Here is a 22,817-nt window from a genome sequence, read left to right on the forward strand (position 1 = left end):
CATGACTTTACATTTGTCAACATTGAATTTCATCTGCCATGTATTTGCCCATATAGCCATCCTATCCAGATCCTGTTGCAATATGACACTATCTTCCTGAGAGTTGATGATTCTGCACAATTTTGTATCATCTGCAAAAATAGCAACATTGCTCACTACTGCATCTACTAGGTCATTAATAAATAAATTGAAGAGCACTGGACCCAGAACAGACCCCTGTGGGACCCCACTGCTAACAGTCTCCCATTTTGAGTACGATCCATTGACCACAACTCTTTGTTTTCTGTCCATTAGCCAGTTCCCTATCCATGAACACAGACTCTTCCCCAGTCCTTGCATCCTCAACTTTTGCACCAGACTTTTGTGGGGAACAGTGTCGAAGGCCTTTGCAAAGTCAAAGTATATCACATCTACAGCATTCCCAATATCCATATTAGCATTCTCCATCCTCATAAAAGCTGAGGATGTTAGTCAAACAGGACCTGTCTTTAGTAAACCCATGTTGATGCTGAGAAATAAGATTATTTTCTACTATGAAGTCATGTATAGTATCTCTAAGTAACCCCTCAAATAGTTTGCATACAACTGATGTTAAGCTTACAGGTCATAACAAATAATACAGTTCAATTCCTAACGCTAAGGTGTGAGCTCCATGATCATCAACACCTTTGGAAACTATGCTAGAACACAGATACTGACAAGGTCTGAGTGCTACCACGTAGTGATCGCAACGCCAGACACCAGAGGAATGACCAGCACCCAGTATATATACACTAGCGCTCTCCAGCGCCTCCCCTAAGTGCTGGACCAATGAAAAGTGGTGGAATTGTCAGCTGACCAGCTTGGTCAGCTGACCTTCTTCTGGCTGTCTTATAAACTCTGCCTCTCAGCGCGCGTGCGCGTCATTCTGAACCTGTGTGGACTATCAGTCCCAGCCACACCAGTCACGCTTTGTAATGTCTCTCCTGGCCTGCACGCGGGGTGAGCCACACCGCTATCAGCACATGCGGTGGCCTCCCCGCGCCTGGTCAGACTGTCAGTAGCAGGCCTGTGCGCGCAAACCGCCGCGTCAGACGCGGCAGTTTCTCCGCGTTCCGCTATGCCAGTCGCGGAAACAGCCGCCTCATCCTGCGTCCATGCGGCGGATTTTCCGCGTTTCTTCATAGTACCCCCCCTGAGGAGTGGACTCCGGACAGCTCCTTCCAGGCTTCTCAGGATACAAAGCGTGGAATTCCCTTTTCAGCTTGTCAGCATGCATGCGACATTCAGGTACCCATGATCTCTCCTCAATACCATACCCTTTCCAATGAACCAGATATTGTACTGAGTTCTGAACTATGCATGAGTCTAAAATCTTCTCTACCTCATACTCAGGTTGGTCATCTATAATCACAGGAGGAGGAGGAGTGGGACCCACATGGACTGCTGGCTTAAGCAGAGACACATGAAAGGATCTTACGCCACGCATACTGGCAGGAAGATCAATGGCATAAGTAACATTGTTGATCTTTCTAGTTACTGAAAATGGACCCACAAACCTGGGCCCCAACTTGGCTGAAGGCTGTTTCAAGGTCAAGTGACGTGTGGACTCCCAGACTAAGTCTCCTGGTTGAAACTTCCACTCTAAGGAACGTTTTTTGTCAGCTTGACCTTTCTGACTTTGAAACGCCTTCTCCAAATGATTTTTCACGATCCACCACACTTCCTTAAATGACTCTTCACACACAAGCAATAGAACACAGCAATACATGCATGCAGCTACATTTGAGTCATCAGCAGGTGCTCGTCAGCCAATCAGGATGCACTGTCATACACCCTTTACCTGCCATACCACATCTAGCAGCCATTAGCATTCAGGTGGGAGGTTTCAGTTGGACGCAAATCGCAAGATTGCGTCGCTAGCAGGACCGCCCCGTGCAGGCATCCCTCCCACAGGGGTCCCTCCCACACAAGCAATAGAACACAGCAATACATGCATGCAGCTACATTTGAGTCGTCAGCAGGTGCTCGTCAGCCAATCAGGATGCACTGTCATACACCCTTTACCTGCCATACCACATCTAGCAGCCATTAGCATTCAGGTGGGAGGCTTCAGTTGGACGCAAATCGCAAGATTGCGTCGCTAGCAGGACCGCCCCGTGCAGGCATCCCTCCCACAGGGGTCCCTCCCTAACCGCTCACCTGTCCGCCATGTCCTAGAGCTGAAAAAAAACATTTAAAAACACACGATTGGTTCGCACGATGGCCAGGGGCCCCGGACCTCTCTCACTGGCCGGGGCCCCAAGGCCAATGCGCGATACCTGGAGGGGAGTGCAGGTGGCCCTGGACCTCTCACACCCAGGCTCTGGACCTCTCACATCCAGAAAACCCACCAACACTGCCTCCATACTGAATGCTAAATTCGACACACACAAGCAATAGAACACAGCAATACATGCATGCAGCTACATTTGAGTCGTCAGCAGGTGCTCGTCAGCCAATCAGGATGCACTGTCATACACCCTTTACCTGCCATACCACATCTAGCAGCCATTAGCATTCAGGTGGGAGGCTTCAGTTGGACGCAAATCGCAAGATTGCGTCGCTAGCAGGACCGCCCCGTGCAGGCATCCCTCCCACAGGGGTCCCTCCCTAACCGCTCACCTGTCCGCCATGTCCTAGAGCTGAAAAAAAAGTTTAAAAACACACGATTGGTTCGCACGATGGCCAGGGGCCCGGACCTCTCTCACTGGCCGGGGCCCCAAGGCCAATGCGCGATACCTGGAGGGGAGTGCAGGTGGGCCTGGACCTCTCACACCCAGGCTCTGGACCTCTCACATCCAGAAAACCCACCAACACTGCCTCCATACTGAATGCTAAATTCGACACACACAAGCAATAGAACACAGCAATACATGCATGCAGCTACATTTCAGTCGTCAGCAGGTGCTCGTCAGCCAATCAGGATGCACTGTCATACACCCTTTACCTGCCATACCACATCTAGCAGCCATTAGCATTCAGGTGGGAGGCTTCAGTTGGACGCAAATCGCAAGATTGCGTCGCTAGCAGGACCGCCCCGTGCAGGCATCCCTCCCACAGGGGTCCCTCCCTAACCGCTCACCTGTCCGCCATGTCCTAGAGCTGAAAAAAAAGTTTAAAAACACACGATTGGTTCGCACGATGGCCAGGGGCCCCGGACCTCTCTCACTGGCTGGGGCCCCAAGGCCAATGCGCGATACCTGGAGGGGAGTGCAGGTGGGCCTGGACCTCTCACACCCAGGCTCTGGACCTCTCACATCCAGAAAACCCACCAACACTGCCTCCATACTGAATGCTAAATTCGACACACACAAGCAATAGAACACAGCAATACATGCATGCAGCTACATTTCAGTCGTCAGCAGGTGCTGTCAGCCAATCAGGATGCACTGTCATACACCCTTTACCTGCCATACCACATCTAGCAGCCATTAGCATTCAGGTGGGAGGCTTCAGTTGGACGCAAATCGCAAGATTGCGTCGCTAGCAGGACCGCCCCGTGCAGGCATCCCTCCCACAGGGGTCCCTCCCTAACCGCTCACCTGTCCGCCATGTCCTAGAGCTGAAAAAAACGTTTAAAAACACACGATTGGTTCGCACGATGGCCAGGGGCCCCGGACCTCTCTCACTGGCCGGGGCCCCAAGGCCAATGCGCGATACCTGCAGGTGGGCCTGGACCTCTCACAAATGACTCTTGCCAGGCCTCCAGAGCTGGAAACGGAGTGGAAGTGACTGGCAATGGGGAAAATTTGGGCAGCTTCCCAGTAACTATTTGAAATGGACAGAATCCCGTGGAAGAACTTTTCAAATTATTGTGCGCAAATTCTGCGAAGGACAAAAACTTGACCCAATCATTTTGCGCTTCTGCAACGTAACACCTCAAAAATTGTTCCAATGATTGGTTGACTCTCTAAGTCTGACCATTGGTCTGTGGGTGGTAGCCCGATGAAAATGACAGTTCCATGCCCATTTGGTGACAAAATGACCTCCAAAATCTCGAAACAAATTGGACTCCCCGATCTGACACAATGTTTTCCGGAATGCCATGCAATCGGAAAACGTGGATGATGAACAAGTCGGCCAACTCCCGGGCCGAGGGGAGTCCTTTCAAGGGCACAAAATGGGCCATTTTACTAAAGCGGTCGAATATCACCCAAATGACCGACATGCCCTCAGACCTGGGAAGCTCACCCACAAAATCCATGGACAAGTGGGTCTCACTCGGGGTGGGCAAGGGCTGCAACGTTCCTACAGGTGCCAGCCGGGAGGGCTTACTTTTCGCACACACCGCACACTTTCTAACATACTCCTTGCAGTCTGTTACCAGAGAAGGCCACCAAGCGCACCTGGCAACCAGATCCTGTGTTCTGGAGGCCCCAGGGTGTCCCGCATTTTTGTGTGAATGGAACATCTGTAAGATCTGAAGACGAAATAGCAGTGGTATAAACATAACCCCTTCAGGCTTCCCCTCCGGGACGTCCTGCTGAAAGGGCCCTAAGGTCTCCGTCCAGTCTTTCGATGTCCCAGTTGTTGCTAGTACCAGTCTTTGTGGGACAATGGTCACTGGGGTAGAGGGCTGTGCTGTCTCTGGCTCAAAGCATCTGGACAGGGCATCTGCCTTAATGTTCTTGCTACCTGGAGTGTACGTAATTATGAATCTGAACCTCGAGAAAAACAAAGACCATCGAGCCTGACGGGGGCTTAATCTTTTAGCTCCCTCGATGTATTCCAAATTTTTGTGATCAGTGTAAACTGTGATCGTATGTTCGGCTCCTTCCAACCAATGACGCCATTCCTTAAAGGCCAACTTGATGGCCAGGAGCTCCCTGTTGCCTATGTCGTAGTTTCTCTCTGCCGGAGAGAACCTACGAGAAAAATAGGCGCATGGGTGTAATCTACCCTGCAACCCTGATCGCTGAGACAGCACAGCCCCTACCCCGACCTCGGAGGTGTCCACCTCAACAATAAAGGGGTAGGAAGTGTCAATGTGTCTTAGGATGGGTGCAGAGCAAAACAAGTCTTTTAAAGTGGAGAATGCTTGCAGGGCTTCTGGAGACCAGTGGGTAGTATCTGCCCCTTTTTTAGTGAGACTGGTGAGGGGTGCAATGACAGTGGAGTACCCCTTTATGAACCTTCTATAGTAATTGGCAAAGCCTAAGAATCTCTGAAGAGATTTTAACCCCACAGGTTGAGGCCATTCCAGCACAGCAGAGACCTTGGCAGGGTCCATCGACAGGCCCGAGGTGGAAAAAAAGGTGACAGATGTCACCTCGAAGATGCATTTCTCCAATTTAGCGTAAAGCATGTTTTGTCTGAGTTTGTCCAATACAAATCTGACATGTGACCTGTGCTCAGAGAGGTTGTTAGAAAAAATAAGTATATCATCCAGGTATACTAACACGAATTTGCCCAACACCTCCCTGAATACCTCATTGATTAATTCCTGGAAGACGGCCGGGGCGTTACACTGCCCAAAGGGCATCACTAAATACTCGTAATGCCCGTCGGGCGTGTTAAAGCTGTCTTCCATTCATCGCCTTTTCTGATCCGCACCAGGTTGTATGCACCCCGTAAATCTAATTTCGAAAAGATTTTAGCGTTGGTAACTTGTGTGAACAGGTCATCTATCAGGGGCAAAGAGTAGCGATTCTTTACTGTGATTTTATTCAGGTCCCGGTAATCTATGCATGGCCGTAGGCCTCCGTCTTTCTTTTTAACAAAAAAGAACCCTGCGCCAGCGGGCGACTGAGATGGGCGAATGAACCCCTTGGCTAAATTCTCACGAATGTACTCCTGCATGGCCACTTTCTCTGGCCCAGACAAATTGTAAAGATGACCCCTTGGGGGCATACAACCAGATCGGAGATCAATGGGGCAATCAAACGGGCGATGTGGCGGTAACTTATCAGCAGCCCTGGGACAGAACATATCTGAATACTCGGAATATTGTACTGGAACCCCCTCCAAATGAATCCTGGTCTGGCCCAATGTCACCTTCCCTAAACACTGTTGGAAACAATGAGTGGACCAGCTAGTTAACTGCCCAGTGGTCCAATTAATCTGTGGGGAGTAAAGGTGCAACCATGGCATGCCAAGGATGACTGTGGAGGTGGTCATGCGTAACACAAAAAACTGTAATTTTTTCGCTGTGTAGCACCCCTATAGTGACTTCCACCTCTGGTGTCTGAGACAGCGGATGATTACTTTGCAGGGGGGAATCATCTACTGCAGTAACCTGAATAGGTGGTTTTACCGGGGTGAGCGGAATACCTAATTTCTTTGCAAATTCGAAATCCATAAAATTTGCTGCAGAGCCTGAATCAACAAAGGCCTCGGAATCCTCGGTTTTATCTTCCCATGTAACAGTGCAAGGAAGAAGTAACCGTTTATCTTGTAGGGGTAAGAGACGCGCGCCTAGGGTGTTACCCCCTACAACTCCTAGGCGGTATCGTTTCCCGATTTATTGGGACAATTTCGTACTCTATGACCCCCCTCTGCGCAGTAAAGACACAGCTGCTCAGACATCCTACGTCTTCGCTCCACTTGGGATAGTTTCGACCGACCAATTTGCATTGGTTCGGGTGGAGGTGAGACAGGAGGAGGTGGAGTTACTGGAGGCGCAACGTAGGACACCATTCTTACATGACTAATACCCCGGGTCTGTTTCTGATAGCGCAGCCTGCGGTCGACTCGAATGGCCGATGAAATGGCCTCATCGACTGTTTTTGGTTTAGGCAGACTTAACATGAGATCTGAGACCTCATCTGACAACCCTGATAAGAAACAATCTAAGAGTGCATAGGTGTCCCACCTGGCTGAAACTGACCACCTCCTAAATTCGGCTGCGTAATCCTCGACCGGACCCTTGCCTTGATGCAAAAGCTTGAGCTTCCGCTCAGAAGTCGCAGCAAGGTCTGGGTCGTCGTAAATTACTGCCATAGCTTTAAAAAATTCATCCACTGAGGTGAGGGCTAAGTCTCCGGTGGACAAACTGTACGCCCACGTCTGAGAATCGCCTGATAACAACGTCTTAATAAATGTGACCCTTTGGGCCACAGTTCCAGAAGATCGGGGTCTCAACTCAAAGTAAGATAACACTCTACTTCTAAAATTTCGGAAGTCAGATCTGTGACCAGAAAATTTCTCAGGTACATGCAAACGTATGTCAGAACTAGGAGGGAATCGCACTTCATCCACTGCTGTCTGTAGGGTTTGTAAAGAACCAGACAAGGCTTCGATCATGGTCTTGTGGCTACCCAGCACTTGGTTGATGTTTTCCACTGAAGTGGCAAGTGCGCCCATTTCTCAGGTACAGGCAAACGTATGTCAGAACTAGGAGGGAATCGCACTTCATCCACTGCTGTCTGTAGGGTTTGTAAAGAACCAGACAAGGCTTCGATCATGGTCTTGTGGCTACCCAGCACTTGGTTGATGTTTTCCACCGAAGTGGCAAGTGCGCCCAGACGGTCAGTGTGTGCGTCCATTTGCATTTTTGGGTCTGGCGTTCTGTAACGATCGGTGTAACACAGAGAGGGTCTGATTACCGGTGAACTGCAGTATCACCGAGAATGCAGAATATACCCGATTATTGATGATCTGCAATATCACCGATAATCAGATATATATTCTAACCTCTGGACACCTGAGATATAAGAGTGTTTGGGTGTAACAGTAATACTTTGAGTATTGCACCTGAGGGGCAGGTGCGAGGCAGTACAAGTACTGCACAAGAGACAAGTCCCTTCCACTAGCCTGGACTCTTCCGAGGGAGGAGCTAGGCTGAGAGTAGGAAGGACAGAGAGTGAGTGACACCAAAGAGAGGGTGTCACTAACAGGTCTGGGAACTGCCTCTAACAGCAAGGCCAGTTCTCGAGGTCGGGCAAGCTAGGTCGTTAACACACAGACAGATTAGGTACAGATTCAGGAGACAGATACGAAATCCAATGAACAGGCAGGGTTGGCAACGGAGAATCAGAATAGCAAGGTACAGAATCAGGAGGCAAATACAGAGTCCAGGAACGAGCAGAGTTTGGCAACAGGATATCAGAGCAAGGTACAGAATCAGAATTCAGGAGGATAGTCAGGCAAGCAGAAGGTCATAACAAATAATACCGTTCAATTCCTAACGCTAAGGTGTGAGCTCCGTGATCATCAACACCTTTGGAAACTATGCTAGAACACAGATACTGACAAGGTCTGAGTGCTACCATGTAGTGATCGCAACGCCAGACACCTGAGGAATGACCAGCACCCAGTATATGTACACTAGCGCTCTCCAGTGCCTCCCTTAAGTGATGGACCAATGAAAAGTGGTCTTTTCACCATCTTTTCACCATCAACATTGCGTGCAGCAGCAATATCAGCCTCCCAGACACTGTTCAGAGAGGTGTACTGTTTTCCCTCCTTGTAAATCTCACATTTTATGATGGACCACAGGTTCTCAATGGGGTTCAGATCAGGTGAACAAGGAGGCCATGTCATTAGTTTTTCTTCTTTTATACCCTTTCTTGCCAGCCACGCTGTGGAGTACTTGGAAGCGTGTGATGGAGCATTGTCCTGCATGTTTTTTTGCAAGTCATGTTTTTCTTTAAGGATGCAGACTTCTTCCTGTATCACTGCTTGAAGAAGGTGTCTTCCAGAAACTGGCAGTAGGACTAGGAGTTGAGCTTGACTCCATCCTCAACCCGAAAAGGCCCCACAAGCTCATCTTTGATAATACCAGCCCAAACCAGTACTCCACCTCCACCTTGCTGGCGTCTGAGTCGGACTGGAGCTCTCTGCCCTTTACCAATCCAGCCACGGGCCTATCCTTCTGGCCCATCAAGACTCGCTCTTATTTCATCAGTCCTCAAAACCTTAGAAAAATCAGTCTTGAGATATTTCTTGGCCCAGTCTTGACATTTCAGCTTGTGTGTCTTGTTCAGTGGTGGTCTTGCAGCCTTTCTTAGCTTGGCCATGTCTCTGAGCACTGCACACCTTGTGCTTTTGGGCACTCCAGTGATGTTGCAGCTCTGAAATATGGCCAAACTGGTGGCAAGTGGCATCTTGGCAGCTGCACGCTTGACTTTTCTCAGTTCATGGGCAGTTATTTTGCGCCTTGGTTTTTCCACACGCTTCTTGCGACCCTGTTGACTATTTTGAATGAAACGCTTGATTGTTCGATAATCACGCTTCAGAAGCTTTGCAATTTTAAGAGTGCTGCATCCCTCTGCAAGATATCTCACTATTTTTGACTTTTATGAGCCTGTCAAGTCCTTCTTTTGACCCATTTTGCCAAAGGAAAGGAAGTTGCCTAATAATTATGCACACCTGATATAGGGTGTTGATGTCATTAGACCACACCCCTTCTCATTACAGAGATGCACATCACCTAATATGCTTAATTGGTACTAAGCTTTCGAGCCTATACAGCTTGGAGTAAGACAACATGCATAAAGATGATGATGTGGTCAAAATACTCATTTGCCTAATAATTCTGCACTCCCTGTATTGGTCTCAGCCCTATGGGCAAAGTGTTATATATGAAAACAAAGATGAACACAGTGAATTGTTCATCAGACATTAGACCACAGTGGGTCACTTCCTATTACCAAACTTGCCAGCACTAAGCTGCTCTCAAATTAGGCAATGTGAGCATCGCCTAATCCAATTAAATTTAACCCCCCTCCAATATAATTGCCAGTGAGTTCTTTACAACCTATCCAATTCCTGTTTTCATGCTGCTGGGAAGATAGTCAGATATGAGTGTTAGCTTAGACTTGCAAAAAGCATGTCTGAACATGCTAACGCCATTTTCATCGGCCCAGACAGTGGAATGGGAAGCCTTGGCAGGAGCTTCAAATATGCTTTGCCGGGGCTCAGAATTACAGTGACTGGATTTGCGGCTAGGGGCAGGGGGTGTTCGGTGGATGCAGGTAGATTGCTCGGGGGTGCCTGCCTCAGGGCTAGGACAGATGGACTTATGGGAAGCTCTGGGGGTCTCCTTATTAAAGGAGACACCCCAGATGCAGCAGTGAAGGATGGTGGCGGATGTCCGACAGGTGCATGCGCATCTCTGGGGAGCAAGGCAGCAGTGCTGTGGTGCTGAAAGACAGCACCACAGCGTAAAAACCTCGCTGCCTATTGCTTTCACCTGAGTAATGTTCCCTAATGATTGGCCATCGCGCAAGTGAAACCAGCAAAAGGATTTGCCAGTAATCCTCGTGCGGTGGTAAGGTAATAAGTAGCTCGCATTTGCAAGCCACTTATCACCTGGAATAGGATATGGCCCATTGACTCTTATGGTAGCCATACACAATGCAATCTTTTAAGTAGTCAATAGTTCATTCTGAATGATTAAAAGTTTAACTGAGATTAATCCTATCTTTGTCCACTAACAAAAAAAGTAAATGATTGCAATTTACTAACTGTTCCGTAACAAAATAATTTATTATTGAAGAAAAGGAAGCTTATTACATAATAAAATTGACACAATACTTAACTTGTTTCCTTTGATCAGATCCAATTGTATTTCTTTTCTTTTTCTTTTTTACTGGGATTTTTATTTAAAACCAGACCCTGTTGCATATTCAGATACTATTGTGTATTATGTATATATTGTTCCTTCACTTGTCTACCATTGTTCAGGTACAAAGTTATAGTTGCCTAATTGTGAAGTTGTTGGAGGACAGCTGAATCTGAACTCAGGAAATGTTTGCAGCAGTGGTTAATGAGAGCACCTCGGTGGGCCTAAGAGATGACTCATTTCTGTACAGAATAGGATGAGGAAAGGTCCCAAACCAGTCACAATGGAATTTATTCTTGGTGGTCGAACCACATACTCTATGTCACTCGGCTGAACCAGTCATTCGGAGAAGCAGAGTGTATGACTGGCCGGAAGGTAACAATGCAACTGTACAGTGACTGGAACATATTTGGTGGGTTTTTGTTTGTTCAGCTGCTAAAAGCTGGTCTAGAAGTTATGTAGGAGTATAATATTGTCTTTTTGATCATATAATGCAAATGTTTACTGTACATTTTGTAGCGGTTGCCTGTTGAACAAGGAATTTTGTATACTAGATCGCATACATGCATACTTTTAAAAAAGCTTAAAGAGGAACTGCAGTGAAAAATACGTAATGAAAAAAAGTGTTTCATTTTTACAATAATTATTTATAAATGATTTAGGGCCCCCTGTCCCTTTGGCCGGCCTGCGCATGTGCAGTACACATACTACGTACGTACGCATAGTACACGTACTGCACATGCGCAGGCCGGCCAAAAGGATGGGAGGGTGATCGAGGATGTGCACGGCCAGGGCCACACTGGCGCACTGGCTCAGTCGCCGAACGTGAAACTGAGCCACGGCGGGGTACCGGATGATTGGTGAGTGACAGTGTGGGCACAGGACGTCTGCAGGGGGCTGGGAGAAGTAAAAGTGAAACCTTTTTTTTAAGTCTCAGTTAAGGTTCATGCTTCTGCTATGTACACTCGTTGCCCACAATGAGCACGGTGGCGTAGTAGGGCAGTACGGCGAAGTAGTGGTTAGCGCTCTCGCCTTGCAGTGCAAAGTGCAAGGAGTTTGTATGGTCTCCCTGTGTCTGCATGGGTTTTCCCCGGGCACTCCGACATCCTCCCACATCCCAGAAACATACAGATAATTTAATTGGCTTCCAACCACAAATTGACCCTAGACTGTGATACATAACTACACACTACATACATAGACTATGGCAGGGGCATTGCTAGGATCCTAAGAGATCCGGGGCACTTTTGGGTACTCCAGACAGAAAATGGGTGTGGCCACGCAACAGAATGTGGGAATGGTCATGGGTGGAGACATATTTTCATGAATTTTACTAAGTAAGCCTGCCCAGCAAAATGTTGAATGAAGCCCCCCTTTCCATTAATACAAACAAATGCAGCATCCTATATTAAAAAAAACCTATGTCCCTGCGTACACCTATCTCTGTATAGCGTTGTCCGTGCTTTTGCTACTGCACATGTGCGCAGCACGGACCCAGCCTCACAGAGACAGGAGGACGGGGACAGGGAGCCGAGCGGGCGGCGTGTGAGCGGGCGGCCGGATGTGCCACGGGTGAGCGCGGCGGGTGGCGCGCGCGCGCCCAGAAACAAAGACCTAGAGCCCGTTTTTAAACTGGCTTAGGTCTACAAGTATCACATAAATAGGCAGTGTTACTTAAACATACCTAGGCAGAGTTACTTGGCTTCTGTGCTGGCTGGTCTGGCTTTCTGCTGGGCTGGCTGGCCTGCCACCAGGTTATCTGGCAGTTCCCCCATAGCATTCCCAGACCGTCTAGTGCCCCCCTTCCATGTTCCCATGGGCCTCCCATTAAGATACCTCAACTTCCAGCATGCCCCCATAGAAGAACCACAGCTCCCTGCATGCCCCCATAAAGGCATCACAGCACCTAGCATGGCTCCACAGCACCCAGTATTCCTACATAGAGACACCACAGCACCCAGCATAACCCTGATTGATGCACCACAGCTCCCAGCATGCCCGGCATTAAGGCCTGTATCACTCATTGCACAGGCATGACAGTGCCAGGATTATGCATATGCAAATGACTGCTGCTATCAGCAGTCACTAATAAAATTCCTTAACACATTGCTTAAAAACTGGTATTATTGTTCGCACATAAATCAATAATTCTTAGCTACAGCAGAAAAAGTTAGGCAACAAAATTGTATCTTTTAGTAAAGAAAACAACAGTGTACAGGAGAAGAGCTATCTAAAGATGGCGACAGGGATGAGTAACAGGGATGAGTAACACTCCCTGCCCCAGTGCACATGTACAAAGATTCATGCTCTGATGAATTTGGAGCAAGTTTCCGAATTTGGATATTCTGAACACGTCAGCACTACTTAAGGGAACTTCCAAGCATTAATCTCATTTGCATGTAATATTACAACTAATGCACGTCAAACACAGACTGCATTAAGTAGATGACAGAGAATGAGTGGAGGTGTACTGATTCATATGTACAGATGAGAGTCCTGTTTTGGAATTCAGAAGTTAACTGGATTAGTAACCGTGAAGACAGATAGATAAGTAGCTTATGTGAAGGAAATTGCAATTCTGGGATATGTGTGGAGGAAAGGAGCCCATCACCCGCGGCACTGACCCCGATGCACTTTACAGATCAATTTTTTATAGGGAATTGTCCCCACTTCCTCATCATCATATAGGACCTAAGTGACTCTCAAAGAAATGTACTGGTTGCCCATCATTGCTCAGTGTCTGTATGGTTATCGTTGGTAGTTGTGTCATGGTGAGTACTTTACCATGATGCCTGGTCTTATACCTCAACATGGCATATACACATCGCCCCACTGAAGTCTTTCACCCACCTGTTAAAGTGATTACCAGAGAGTAGATTTCATTATTCCTCTGTTGTGAGGTTTACATTGTATTATATTATTCCATACATGGTATTATTACCCTGGACAACAGGGATGCTTAATGTTTTAATCTGCAATGAATACTGTTTTAAATGGCTGGGGCCCACACAGATCAGTTTCCAAGCAATTGCAAGTTAGTGTAACAGAGTTTTTAGATTTCCAAACTCTCCACTGCCTTCTAAAGGGTTTGTAAAGAAAGCTAATATAATGATCCCTTCTGTGGGTTATTGGTATCACACACATATACACATGCATATTCGTATTATTAATTACACATATCTATACCCTTACCTGCACAGGCCCACTGAATATTACTAAAGTAAGTATGTTTTGTTTCCATATAGTAAAATAAGTGAATAAGTGAATTGGTTGGTTTGGATAACATCATCAAGCACACTTCTTGTTTCCTTCCTGAATAAACACAGAAGTCCTACCTCATATCCCGTAATGGCTATTTGATGCATGGAGTCATTTACTGATTTGATGATATCAAGCACAGTGGCGAGAGCTTCTTCTAACTCTGCTGTACCGTCTGAATTCTTGCAGCACTTTAGCATCTCCTGGAAGAAAATATGAAAGTCTATCAGAAAGAATCAACTATTCAAAGTAAAGTGTTAATACTGTTATTATTAATGATTTATATAGCATCATCATCTTCCATGGCGCTGTACAGAGCAAGAAACAAACATACTGTAGGTACAGTAACTTACAAAAGAGAGTACACCTTTCATGTTTTTGTAAATATTTTATTTTCTGTTGATTCACTAAGCTGCGCAGCTACAGCAGCGCACCTTAACCATTTATGCCACGCGGACGTGAGCCTCACGTCCGCAGCGGCAGCTGCTACAGCCGCAGGGACGCGCTATTCACGTCCCTGCAGTTTGGGGTGCTTTGCGGGCGATCGTGCGGGCAAATACCTACGATCGCGATGTTGCTGGTAGCAGGGGGGATTGGCTGCAGGGGACAAAAGTCCCCTGAGCTAATCAGAACATGTTCACTGAGTATAAACATTGTTTTTGTTCAAAAACAGTGTTTATTCTTAAATAGAGCAGCCGCGCTCCCTTCCGCCGCCGATTTTCGCCACCGATCCTTAGATTTATGAAAGGGAACAAAGTTCCTGTTCATTAATCTCCCCGCAGGCCACCCATGATAGCAAGCTTCCATTGAAGCATGCGTCACTTCCCTAGTTACAATGCAGCAACATATTGCTTCCTATGTAGTGTGCATATATGCTAATAGGATTTGCTCAGCTGGGACATCTTGTGGCCAAATAGTAAAATTACACCCTCTGACTTTAGGGAATAAAAAAAAAGGAATATGTATGTCAAGAGGGCATATTATTATAAATTTATGGGCTAAAAATTAGCGATGGATGTAAAACTTAAACAAATATAATATTGTCACCATACATTATGCTAGGGATATAATTTTAACGTTCCAATAATCGGGACAATTGGGCAAATAAAATGTGTGGATTTGTAATTGTAATGCTTTGGGAACATACTTTCTGAGTCAGCGTGTGTGCTCAAGACTATGTAGCTGGGTAATGGAAGAGGCTACACAGGTGGCCACAGGAGTAATGAACAAGGGAGCAATTGCAGCTCTGGGCTTCCGATACCGCCTATCACACTAGATGCTATGTGATACAATACACAACAAACGTAGTCGGTAACAGGCTAGGGTCATACACATTAGATCAGATGGCAGGTACAAAGGACTAGGTGAGAGAATGGTCAGTAAAGCTAAGGTCGTATCTAAGTCAGTCTGGCAGTCACACTGAAATACATTATTCGAGTAATGAAAGTTGCATTAATATAAAATGGCTGCTTAGTGCGACACCGCACTAAACCTCAGACTGAGTAACAAGACAAAACAACAGACAGACAGACGGAATGCTTTGACAATCTAGTCCCTGCCCCAGCGATGGTAAACATTCACACTGACATAGACAAGACTAACAGGTAGGAGCGTAACTAATGGCAACTGCTGCGATAGTTATGTCCTCAGGAACAGACTAGCAGGAATACTACCAGTCACCAACGTGGTGATGGCAGAATCCAAGGTATCAGGATCAGAAGGACTTCACTGTATCCCCACGAATATAGCAAATGTCCAAGCAAGAAACAAGGTTTAAACAAAGAAATATACAATTCACATGGATGACCCAGCAACAAGTCAGGGAGCTGAACGATATGTCGAGCGGAGTCTGAAATGGGAGGCAGACTTTTATGTGAACATCAGCCAATGGATGCAGGCATGAAAATTCCCACACAGCTGAATGGTAATCACTCAATCCTAAACTACTCAGAACTGCAGAGTGATTGCAAATGACAATGGCCTCAATTCACTAAGCTTATCTCCTGTTTTTGATAACTCTTCTGAGCTGTTTCTACAGTTATCACCATGGTGATAGCTGTAGAAACAGCTCAGAAGAGTTATTAAAGACAGGAGATGAGCTTAGTGAATTGAGGCCATTGAGACTTATTGGGAATGCGCAACCGAATGCAAGCAGATAAGTCAGAACTGCCCGGTTGCAGTTCCAACAGAACATGCTACAGGAGAGATCGTGACAGGATTTTAATTACGGTAGCATGTGGTATTTTAAAACTATAATGGCCGAAAACTGCGAAATAATGATGTAACGATTGCGGAATCATTTCCATGGTCAGCGCACCAGATCTGCGCTGACACTGCGGAAATCCTCCACAAGCGTGTAATTTAACAGAACCCAGCTATGGTGCTATGCACCTGTAGAGGGAAATTCCCACCGGCAGATGGAGCTGTGGAGTGCAGAGGTACACAGCCTCTGCCCTGCCACAAATGCCAGATGGGAATTGCATGAGTCGAAGCAATGCAGGGCAAGATAGCCCTTAACCACTTGAGGACCGACCCTTTACCCCCCCTTAAGGACCAGCGCTGTTTGTTGTGATCTGTGCTGGGTGGGCTCTGCAGCCCCCAGCACAGATCAGGGTGCACGCAGGGCGATCAGATCGCCCCCCCTTTTTTCCCCCCTATGGGGATGATGTGCAGGGGGGGTCTGATCGCTCCTGCCTGCAGGCATGTTGCGGGGGGGCACCTCAAAGCCCCCCTTTGCGGCGACATTCTCCCCCTCCCTCTCCTACCTTTCCCCCCCGGTGATCCGGGCTGCACATGACGCTATCCGTCCTGTGCAGCCAGTGGCAGGACGTTCCCTGTCACATGGCGGCAATCCCCGGCCGCTGATTGGTCGGGGATCGCCGGTCTGCCTTACGGCGCTGCTGCGCAGCAGCGCCGTACAATGTAAACAAAGCGGATTATTTCCGCTTGTGTTTACATTTAGCCTGCGAGCCGCCATCGGCGGCCCGCAGGCTATTCACGGAGCCCCCCGCCGTGAATTGACAGGAAGCAGCCGCTCGCGAGAGCGGCTGCTTCCTGATTAATCAGCCTGCAGCTGGCGACGCAGAACTGCGTCGCTGGTCCTGCAGCTGCCACTTTGCCGACGCACGGTATAAGCGTGCGGTCGGCAAGTGGTTAAAGAGAGAGAGAGCACAGAAACAGAATGTATGTGTGTCCACCAATCTAGTAGCCACCCAGCGACAGTGAACACACAACAGCGGAAACGAAATGGGAACGCAATCGCAAGAGTGGCGATTGCCAATGTATGCGTGTCCAACAATCTAGTCGCCACCCAGCGACGGTGAACACACAACAGCGGAAACGAAGTGGGAACGCAATCGCAAGAGTTGCAATTGCCAATAGTGACACAAGACCGAATCAGACAGAGCACAAGTGTAGCAAGAAAGACATAGCAAATAACAATTATCAGAACGTCAAAGAAAATAACAAACGCTAGCTAAACGCGAACTCCGCACTCATTCGCAACAGCGAACGTGTTAAAGACACGATCACTGCGCGTTAGGCGCCCGGTGATAAGCGTGCCACCCTAACTAACCAATGTAACACAAACACGAAAATAGAGAACGCGAACGCATGCTAAACGGTTAGCACACCGAGCCTAAAGCAAGCGTTCGTACCAGACAAGACAGAGAGAAGGAGTAGCCAGCAGCAACCGCAGCTCTGGCCTACACTCCCAGACAGAGTACAGAAGGAACCACCGCCAGTACCGCTAAGGCGAATGCGATCCAGACAGACAGACAGATGGGGCTACCAGTAGCAACCGCTGCTCTGGTTAGCACCCCTCAGGCAGAATACAGAAGGAACCACCGCCACTACCGCTAGGGCGAATGCGATCCCAACAGACAGAACGATTTCCTGTCCACCGCCGCTGGTGACAAGACAATCGCAACAGATAGACAGTAGAAGGCAAACAGATAATACAACCTAACTACGCTAGAAGGAATGCCTAGTGCACTCCCAAAGAATTGCTCTAAAATAATCTTAACAAACGATTAGCAAAGGCTGAGACTCCAGGTAAGTCAGCAGGAACAAACCATCATGACCAGCAAGGAATTCTGGGAAGAAATGGTTTTTATACTGCAAGCCATCAGAGGAAGCAGCTAAGCAATTTGCATGACAAGTGGGTGCAAATTCCTCCCCAGAACAGCAACTCTGCAGCTTGCAGAGTGGAGACAGGTCTCTTTTCCAGGGACCTGCCGCACTCAGATTTACAAAATGGTCAAACAGCTGTCTGCCTATGCAGACAGCAGAGCCGATCATTACAAATGATTAATTTTTTTTCCATTTTTTTCTTAATTATTCCCATTAAAATGCATTTAAAATAAAATAATTCTTAACATAATCTTAACATAATTAAGTTTAACAAAGCGTTTGTTAAACTACAGGAGCATAGCATAACTTAGCAGCACACGCTATGGCTGCATAGCGTGCGCTGGAGATTATTACCACTCGCTGCTGTCATTAGTGACTCAACCCCTATTACACTTTATACAATGTAAGGTAGTCAGTGTACAGTCTATATAACAGTGTAAATTTGCTGTCACATCAAAATAACTCAACACAGTCTAAATACTGGCAACAAAAGGGAGTACACCCCTAAGTGAAGAATGTTAAAATTGTGCCCAAAGTATCAATATTTTGTGTGTCCAAAACATTTGTTTTAGCGGAACAGGAGTGGGACCGCTACAACCACCCACAAGCAAGCCAGATGGAGTCAGGAATCCATAGAACTCATACAAGCAGCAAGGAAGGAGATTCCGCTACACCAATGGCTGGGTGAAAAAAAGACTCCATTTATTGTCACATCAGCGGTTACATAGATAAAAATCTCACGCATATCGGAGCTCACGGCTCCTTAATCATACAGTAGCTATGATTAAGGAGCCGTGAGCTCCGATACTGGTGAGCTGTTTATCTATGTAACCGCTGATGTGACAATAAATGGAGTCTTTTTATTCACCCAGCCATTGGTGTAGCGGAATCTCCTTCCTTGGTGCTAATATTTTTCAGCACTGCCTTAAAAGACAACTGAAGCCAGAAGAATAGCCAGGAAACTGGTATTGCTTAAAAGGAAATACATATGGCAGCCTCCATATCCCTCTCACTTCAGTAGTCCTTTAACTCACCTGGTTGCCTCCACACATACTTGACACCATCTAAACCAAATAAGTTTATCTTGGTCTCATCAGACCACAGGACATGGTTCCAGTATTCCATGTCCATAGTCTGCTTGTCTTCAGCAAACTGTTGGCTTTCTTGTGCTTAATTCTTCGAAGAGGCTTTCTTCTGGGACAATTTGATACAGAGTGTGGCGTATGGTCAGAGCACTGACAGGCTGACTCTCCACACCTTTAAGCACAATGCTGCCAGCACATATACATCTATTTACATAAGACTACCTTTGGATATGATGCTGAGCATGTGCACTCAACTTCTTTGGCCGACTGTGGTGAGGCCTGTTCTGAGTGGAACTTGTCCTGTTAAACTGCTGTATGGTCTTGGCCACCATGTTGCAGCTCAGTTTCCGGGTGTTGACAATCTTCTTATAGCCTAGGCCATCTTTACATCAAGCAACAATTCTTTTTTAAGATCCCCAGTGAGTTCTCTGCCATGAGATGCCATGTTACAATTCCAGTGACCAGTATGAGAAAGCCTTAAAGCCAGGGCGGGATTTGTGGGCAGGCCGAATAGGTCGGGGACTAGGGCGGGGCTTGAGCTGGGGCGGTGTTGTAGCTGACAGGAGATCAGCTGTTTTATAATTATCTATCCATGCACGGAGTTCCTGCTGCTTGGAGTCTCTCTCTTACTAACATGCACGCTGTGTGCTCTGCCTCTGACCCATACCGCCCCTCCCCTTCCTTCCCGTCTGACACTGGGCAGAGAGCAGAACAGCGCGAGAGAGCTGGGGCGGTGTTGTAGCTGACAGGAGATCAGCTGTTTTATAATTATCTATCCATGCACGGAGTTCCTGCTGCTTGGAGTCTCTCTCTTACTAACATGCACGCTGTGTGCTCTGCCTCTGACCCATACCGCCCCTCCCCTTCCTTCCCGTCTGACACTGGGCAGAGAGCAGAACAGCGCGGGAGACTTGAAGATAAGGAGGAAATAGTCACGTCACTACAGAGTCAGGTAATTATGGTGGATCAGCTGATCTGCTACCAAGTTCGCTGCTAGCCAGGGGCGTCTCACCCACCAGGCAAGTATAGGCGGTTGCCTGGGGCGCCATGAGGTGGTGAGGCGCCATGAGGTGGTGAGGCGCATTCCCCCGCTGCTGCTACCGTGACCATGTTTTTTGTTTTTTTTTATATTATCTCCCGACTCAGTAACCGGTGCTCGGCACGCCTACCATATGCTCAGCAGTGCCTCCACCTCCACTTCTCCCCAGCCAATAGAGCAATCAATACTGCTCTTCTCTGCCAGGCTCCTTCTTTAAAGCCATGCCCCTTCTTCTCAGTAGCCACACAGGTAAAGTGTTTACCTCGTGTTGCCCAGCCTTTAACTCCACCCCACGCCAGTCAAACCAGGAGCCAGCGGCCAGCCAGCTTATGCCCCCAACAGTCTGACCCCCCACCTGTGTCACTGGCTGCACACAGACACTGGAGCGAGACAGCCAGGGGACAGATGCAGTCACAGAGAGAAGAATGTGATGTGTCCGTGTTGGAGCCCCGCCCCTGCACAAGACAGCAACACAGCCCGGGAGAAGGGAAGTTTCTGCTCCAGAGTAGTGATGGGAATTCCGGCTCTTTTCAGAGAATCGGCTCTTCTGAATCGACTCCCATTAAAGAGCCGGCTCTTACGGCTCTGAATCGGCTCTTCATTAAATATCACTAAACACCACTCAGAATCGGAGTAAAAGCCCCGCCCCTGTGTCTATATGACAATTCCAGACTGCTTCTCTGACTGGGTCAATCCCTCCTGCTACTGCTCTGCTCCGCCCCATACACTCCTACAAGCTGCAAGAGGAGGACTACATCTCCCAACATGCCTCAGCGCCCTTTATTGCAGAGCAAAGCAGAGCTCTGTGGGGCGGCTGAGGCATCGGCTCTTTCAAAATTGAGAACCGGCTCTTGTCGTTCGCAGCAAGGAGCCGGCTCTTAGAGCCGGCTCGTTCGCGAACGACCCATCATTACTCCAGAGATGATAAGCTGCATGCACAGGCAGAAGAGAAGGTATGCAGGCAGGCTGCTAAGAACACTTCCTGTCCTGTGTGCAGACTCCCAGTACTGTTATAATTGCTAGAATGTGCCCTGCTCTTTTGATACTAGAGTTTTCTTTGAAAGCTGGTTAGGCTGTAGGCTGGTAAAGCTGTAAACCTGTGCTTTAGTGCTGTGCTGTCTCTCCCTCTCCCCTCTCTGTTCCTCTGCCCCCTCTTCCATCTTATGCTGTCTCTACCCCTCTGTTCCTCTGCACTCTCTTCCATCTTATGTTGTCTCTCTCTCTCCCCTCTGTTTCTCTGCACTCTCTTCCATCTTATGCTGTCTATCCCTCGCCCTCTCTGTTCCTCTACCCCCCTCTTACATCTTATGCTGCCTCTCCCTCTCTACTCTTTCCCTCTGCTCGGATTACGTGTATTTTCTGGTGAAAAGCTTCCACATTACGATTATTTTCTGACAACGCTGCCCCATTACGATTATTTTCTGGTGAAACGCTGCTGCCCTATGATTAATTTCTGGTGAAATGCTGCTGCAATAAGTGTATTTTCTGGTGAAACGCTGCCACCTTACGAATATTTTCCGGTGAACTGCTGCTGCAATAAGTGTATTTTCTGGTGAAACACTGCCACATTACGATTATTTTCTGGTGAATTACGATTCTGAATTACGATAATTACTATTATTTTCTGATGAAACACTGCCGCATTATGATTATTTTCTGGTGAAACGATGCTGCATTATGATTATTTTCCTGGGGGGGAGGGGCTTGGGGGGGGACGCCACAGATTTTCTAGCCTGGAGTGACAAAATGACTAGAGGCACCCCTGCTGCTAGCTTTATTGCTGTGCTAATTGCTGGAGGGCTGCCTTTCCGCACAGACTGCCAGTCTTCTCCTCCACCAGCAAGATTCTTTCTAAAGTCCTGCTCCATCCCTCCTCCTGTACTTGCATTGTGGCATCTAGAGCAGGGACTGTCCTTCAAAGTTCTCTGTCCTCCTCTGCAATCAGTTTCTGTATGTACTGTACCTGAGAACACACTATGAAAGCTGTGGGGGAGGGGAAGTGAGAGATGGAGCATCTGCCTGACATGAAGAGTTCAGTTCACTAAATGATTCCAGTGTTCCAGCCCAGGCTATGTTCACAGTAGGAGTTGGATTGTGTTCCCTATAGCAGCAGGAATGCAATGCAATAGACAGGTAAAACGACTCCACACTTCATCATCATGTTGCGTCGCATATTATTTAGTATTTATATAGTGCCGACATATTACGCAGCGCTGTACAGAGTACATCGTCTTGTCCCTAACTGTCCTTTAGAGGGGCTCACAATCTAATCCCTACCATCGTCATATGTCTATGTGTGTATCGTGTAGTGTATTTATTGTAGTCTAGGACCAATTTAGAGGGAAGCCAATTAACTTATCTGTATGTTTTTGGGATGTGCGAGGAAACCGGAGTGCCTGGAGGAAACTCACACAGAGAGAACATACAAACTCCTTGCAGATAGTGCCCTGGCTGGGATACGAACCGGGGACCCAGCACTGCAAGGCAAGCGCGCTAACTACTACGTCACTGTGCTGTATGTCGCATTACATACAGTGAAGCACAGCATCAATGAAAAGTATGCTTCTCTGTAACTGTAAAATGCATATAGTTTGTTACCTCTCCACTGTACTGCAACATACCCACCGCACTGTGAACGTAGCATAGGTAGTGCATTGCAGTTTGGTGAGCTGCGTTACAGAGCAGCTGTTATGAAGCATCCCAACACACCCATGTGACAGTACCTTAAAGAGACTCAGAGATGAGTCAAGTGGACGTTTTTTTATTTACCCGGGGCTTC

General features: G+C 47.5%; 2 protein-coding genes across 7 annotated transcripts in view; one reads left to right on the plus strand and one right to left on the minus strand.

Annotated features, from left to right (window-relative positions):
- MCF2L2 (MCF.2 cell line derived transforming sequence-like 2) overlaps positions 1–22,817 on the minus strand; it is a 448,572-nt gene that overhangs the window by 98,939 nt on the left and 326,816 nt on the right. For all 5 annotated transcript variants that reach the window (XM_068281097.1, XM_068281096.1, XM_068281100.1 and 2 more), the window contains exon 21: positions 13,861–13,986. In XM_068281097.1, the coding sequence (XP_068137198.1) occupies positions 13,861–13,986 (126 nt within the window). The remainder of the gene's footprint in view (positions 1–13,860; positions 13,987–22,817) is intronic.
- Positions 1–22,817, plus strand: part of B3GNT5 (UDP-GlcNAc:betaGal beta-1,3-N-acetylglucosaminyltransferase 5) — a 197,032-nt gene that overhangs the window by 14,828 nt on the left and 159,387 nt on the right. Inside the window, exon 2 of one of the 2 annotated variants that reach the window (XM_068281103.1) lies at positions 13,852–14,032. The exons of the other annotated variant lie outside the window; for it this stretch is intronic. The gene's annotated coding sequence lies outside the window, so the exon portion shown is untranslated. The remainder of the gene's footprint in view (positions 1–13,851; positions 14,033–22,817) is intronic. 2 annotated transcript variants of the gene reach the window in all.

This window comes from Hyperolius riggenbachi, chromosome 4 (assembly GCF_040937935.1).
Source record: "Hyperolius riggenbachi isolate aHypRig1 chromosome 4, aHypRig1.pri, whole genome shotgun sequence".
Classification (NCBI taxonomy): domain Eukaryota; kingdom Metazoa; phylum Chordata; class Amphibia; order Anura; family Hyperoliidae; genus Hyperolius; species Hyperolius riggenbachi.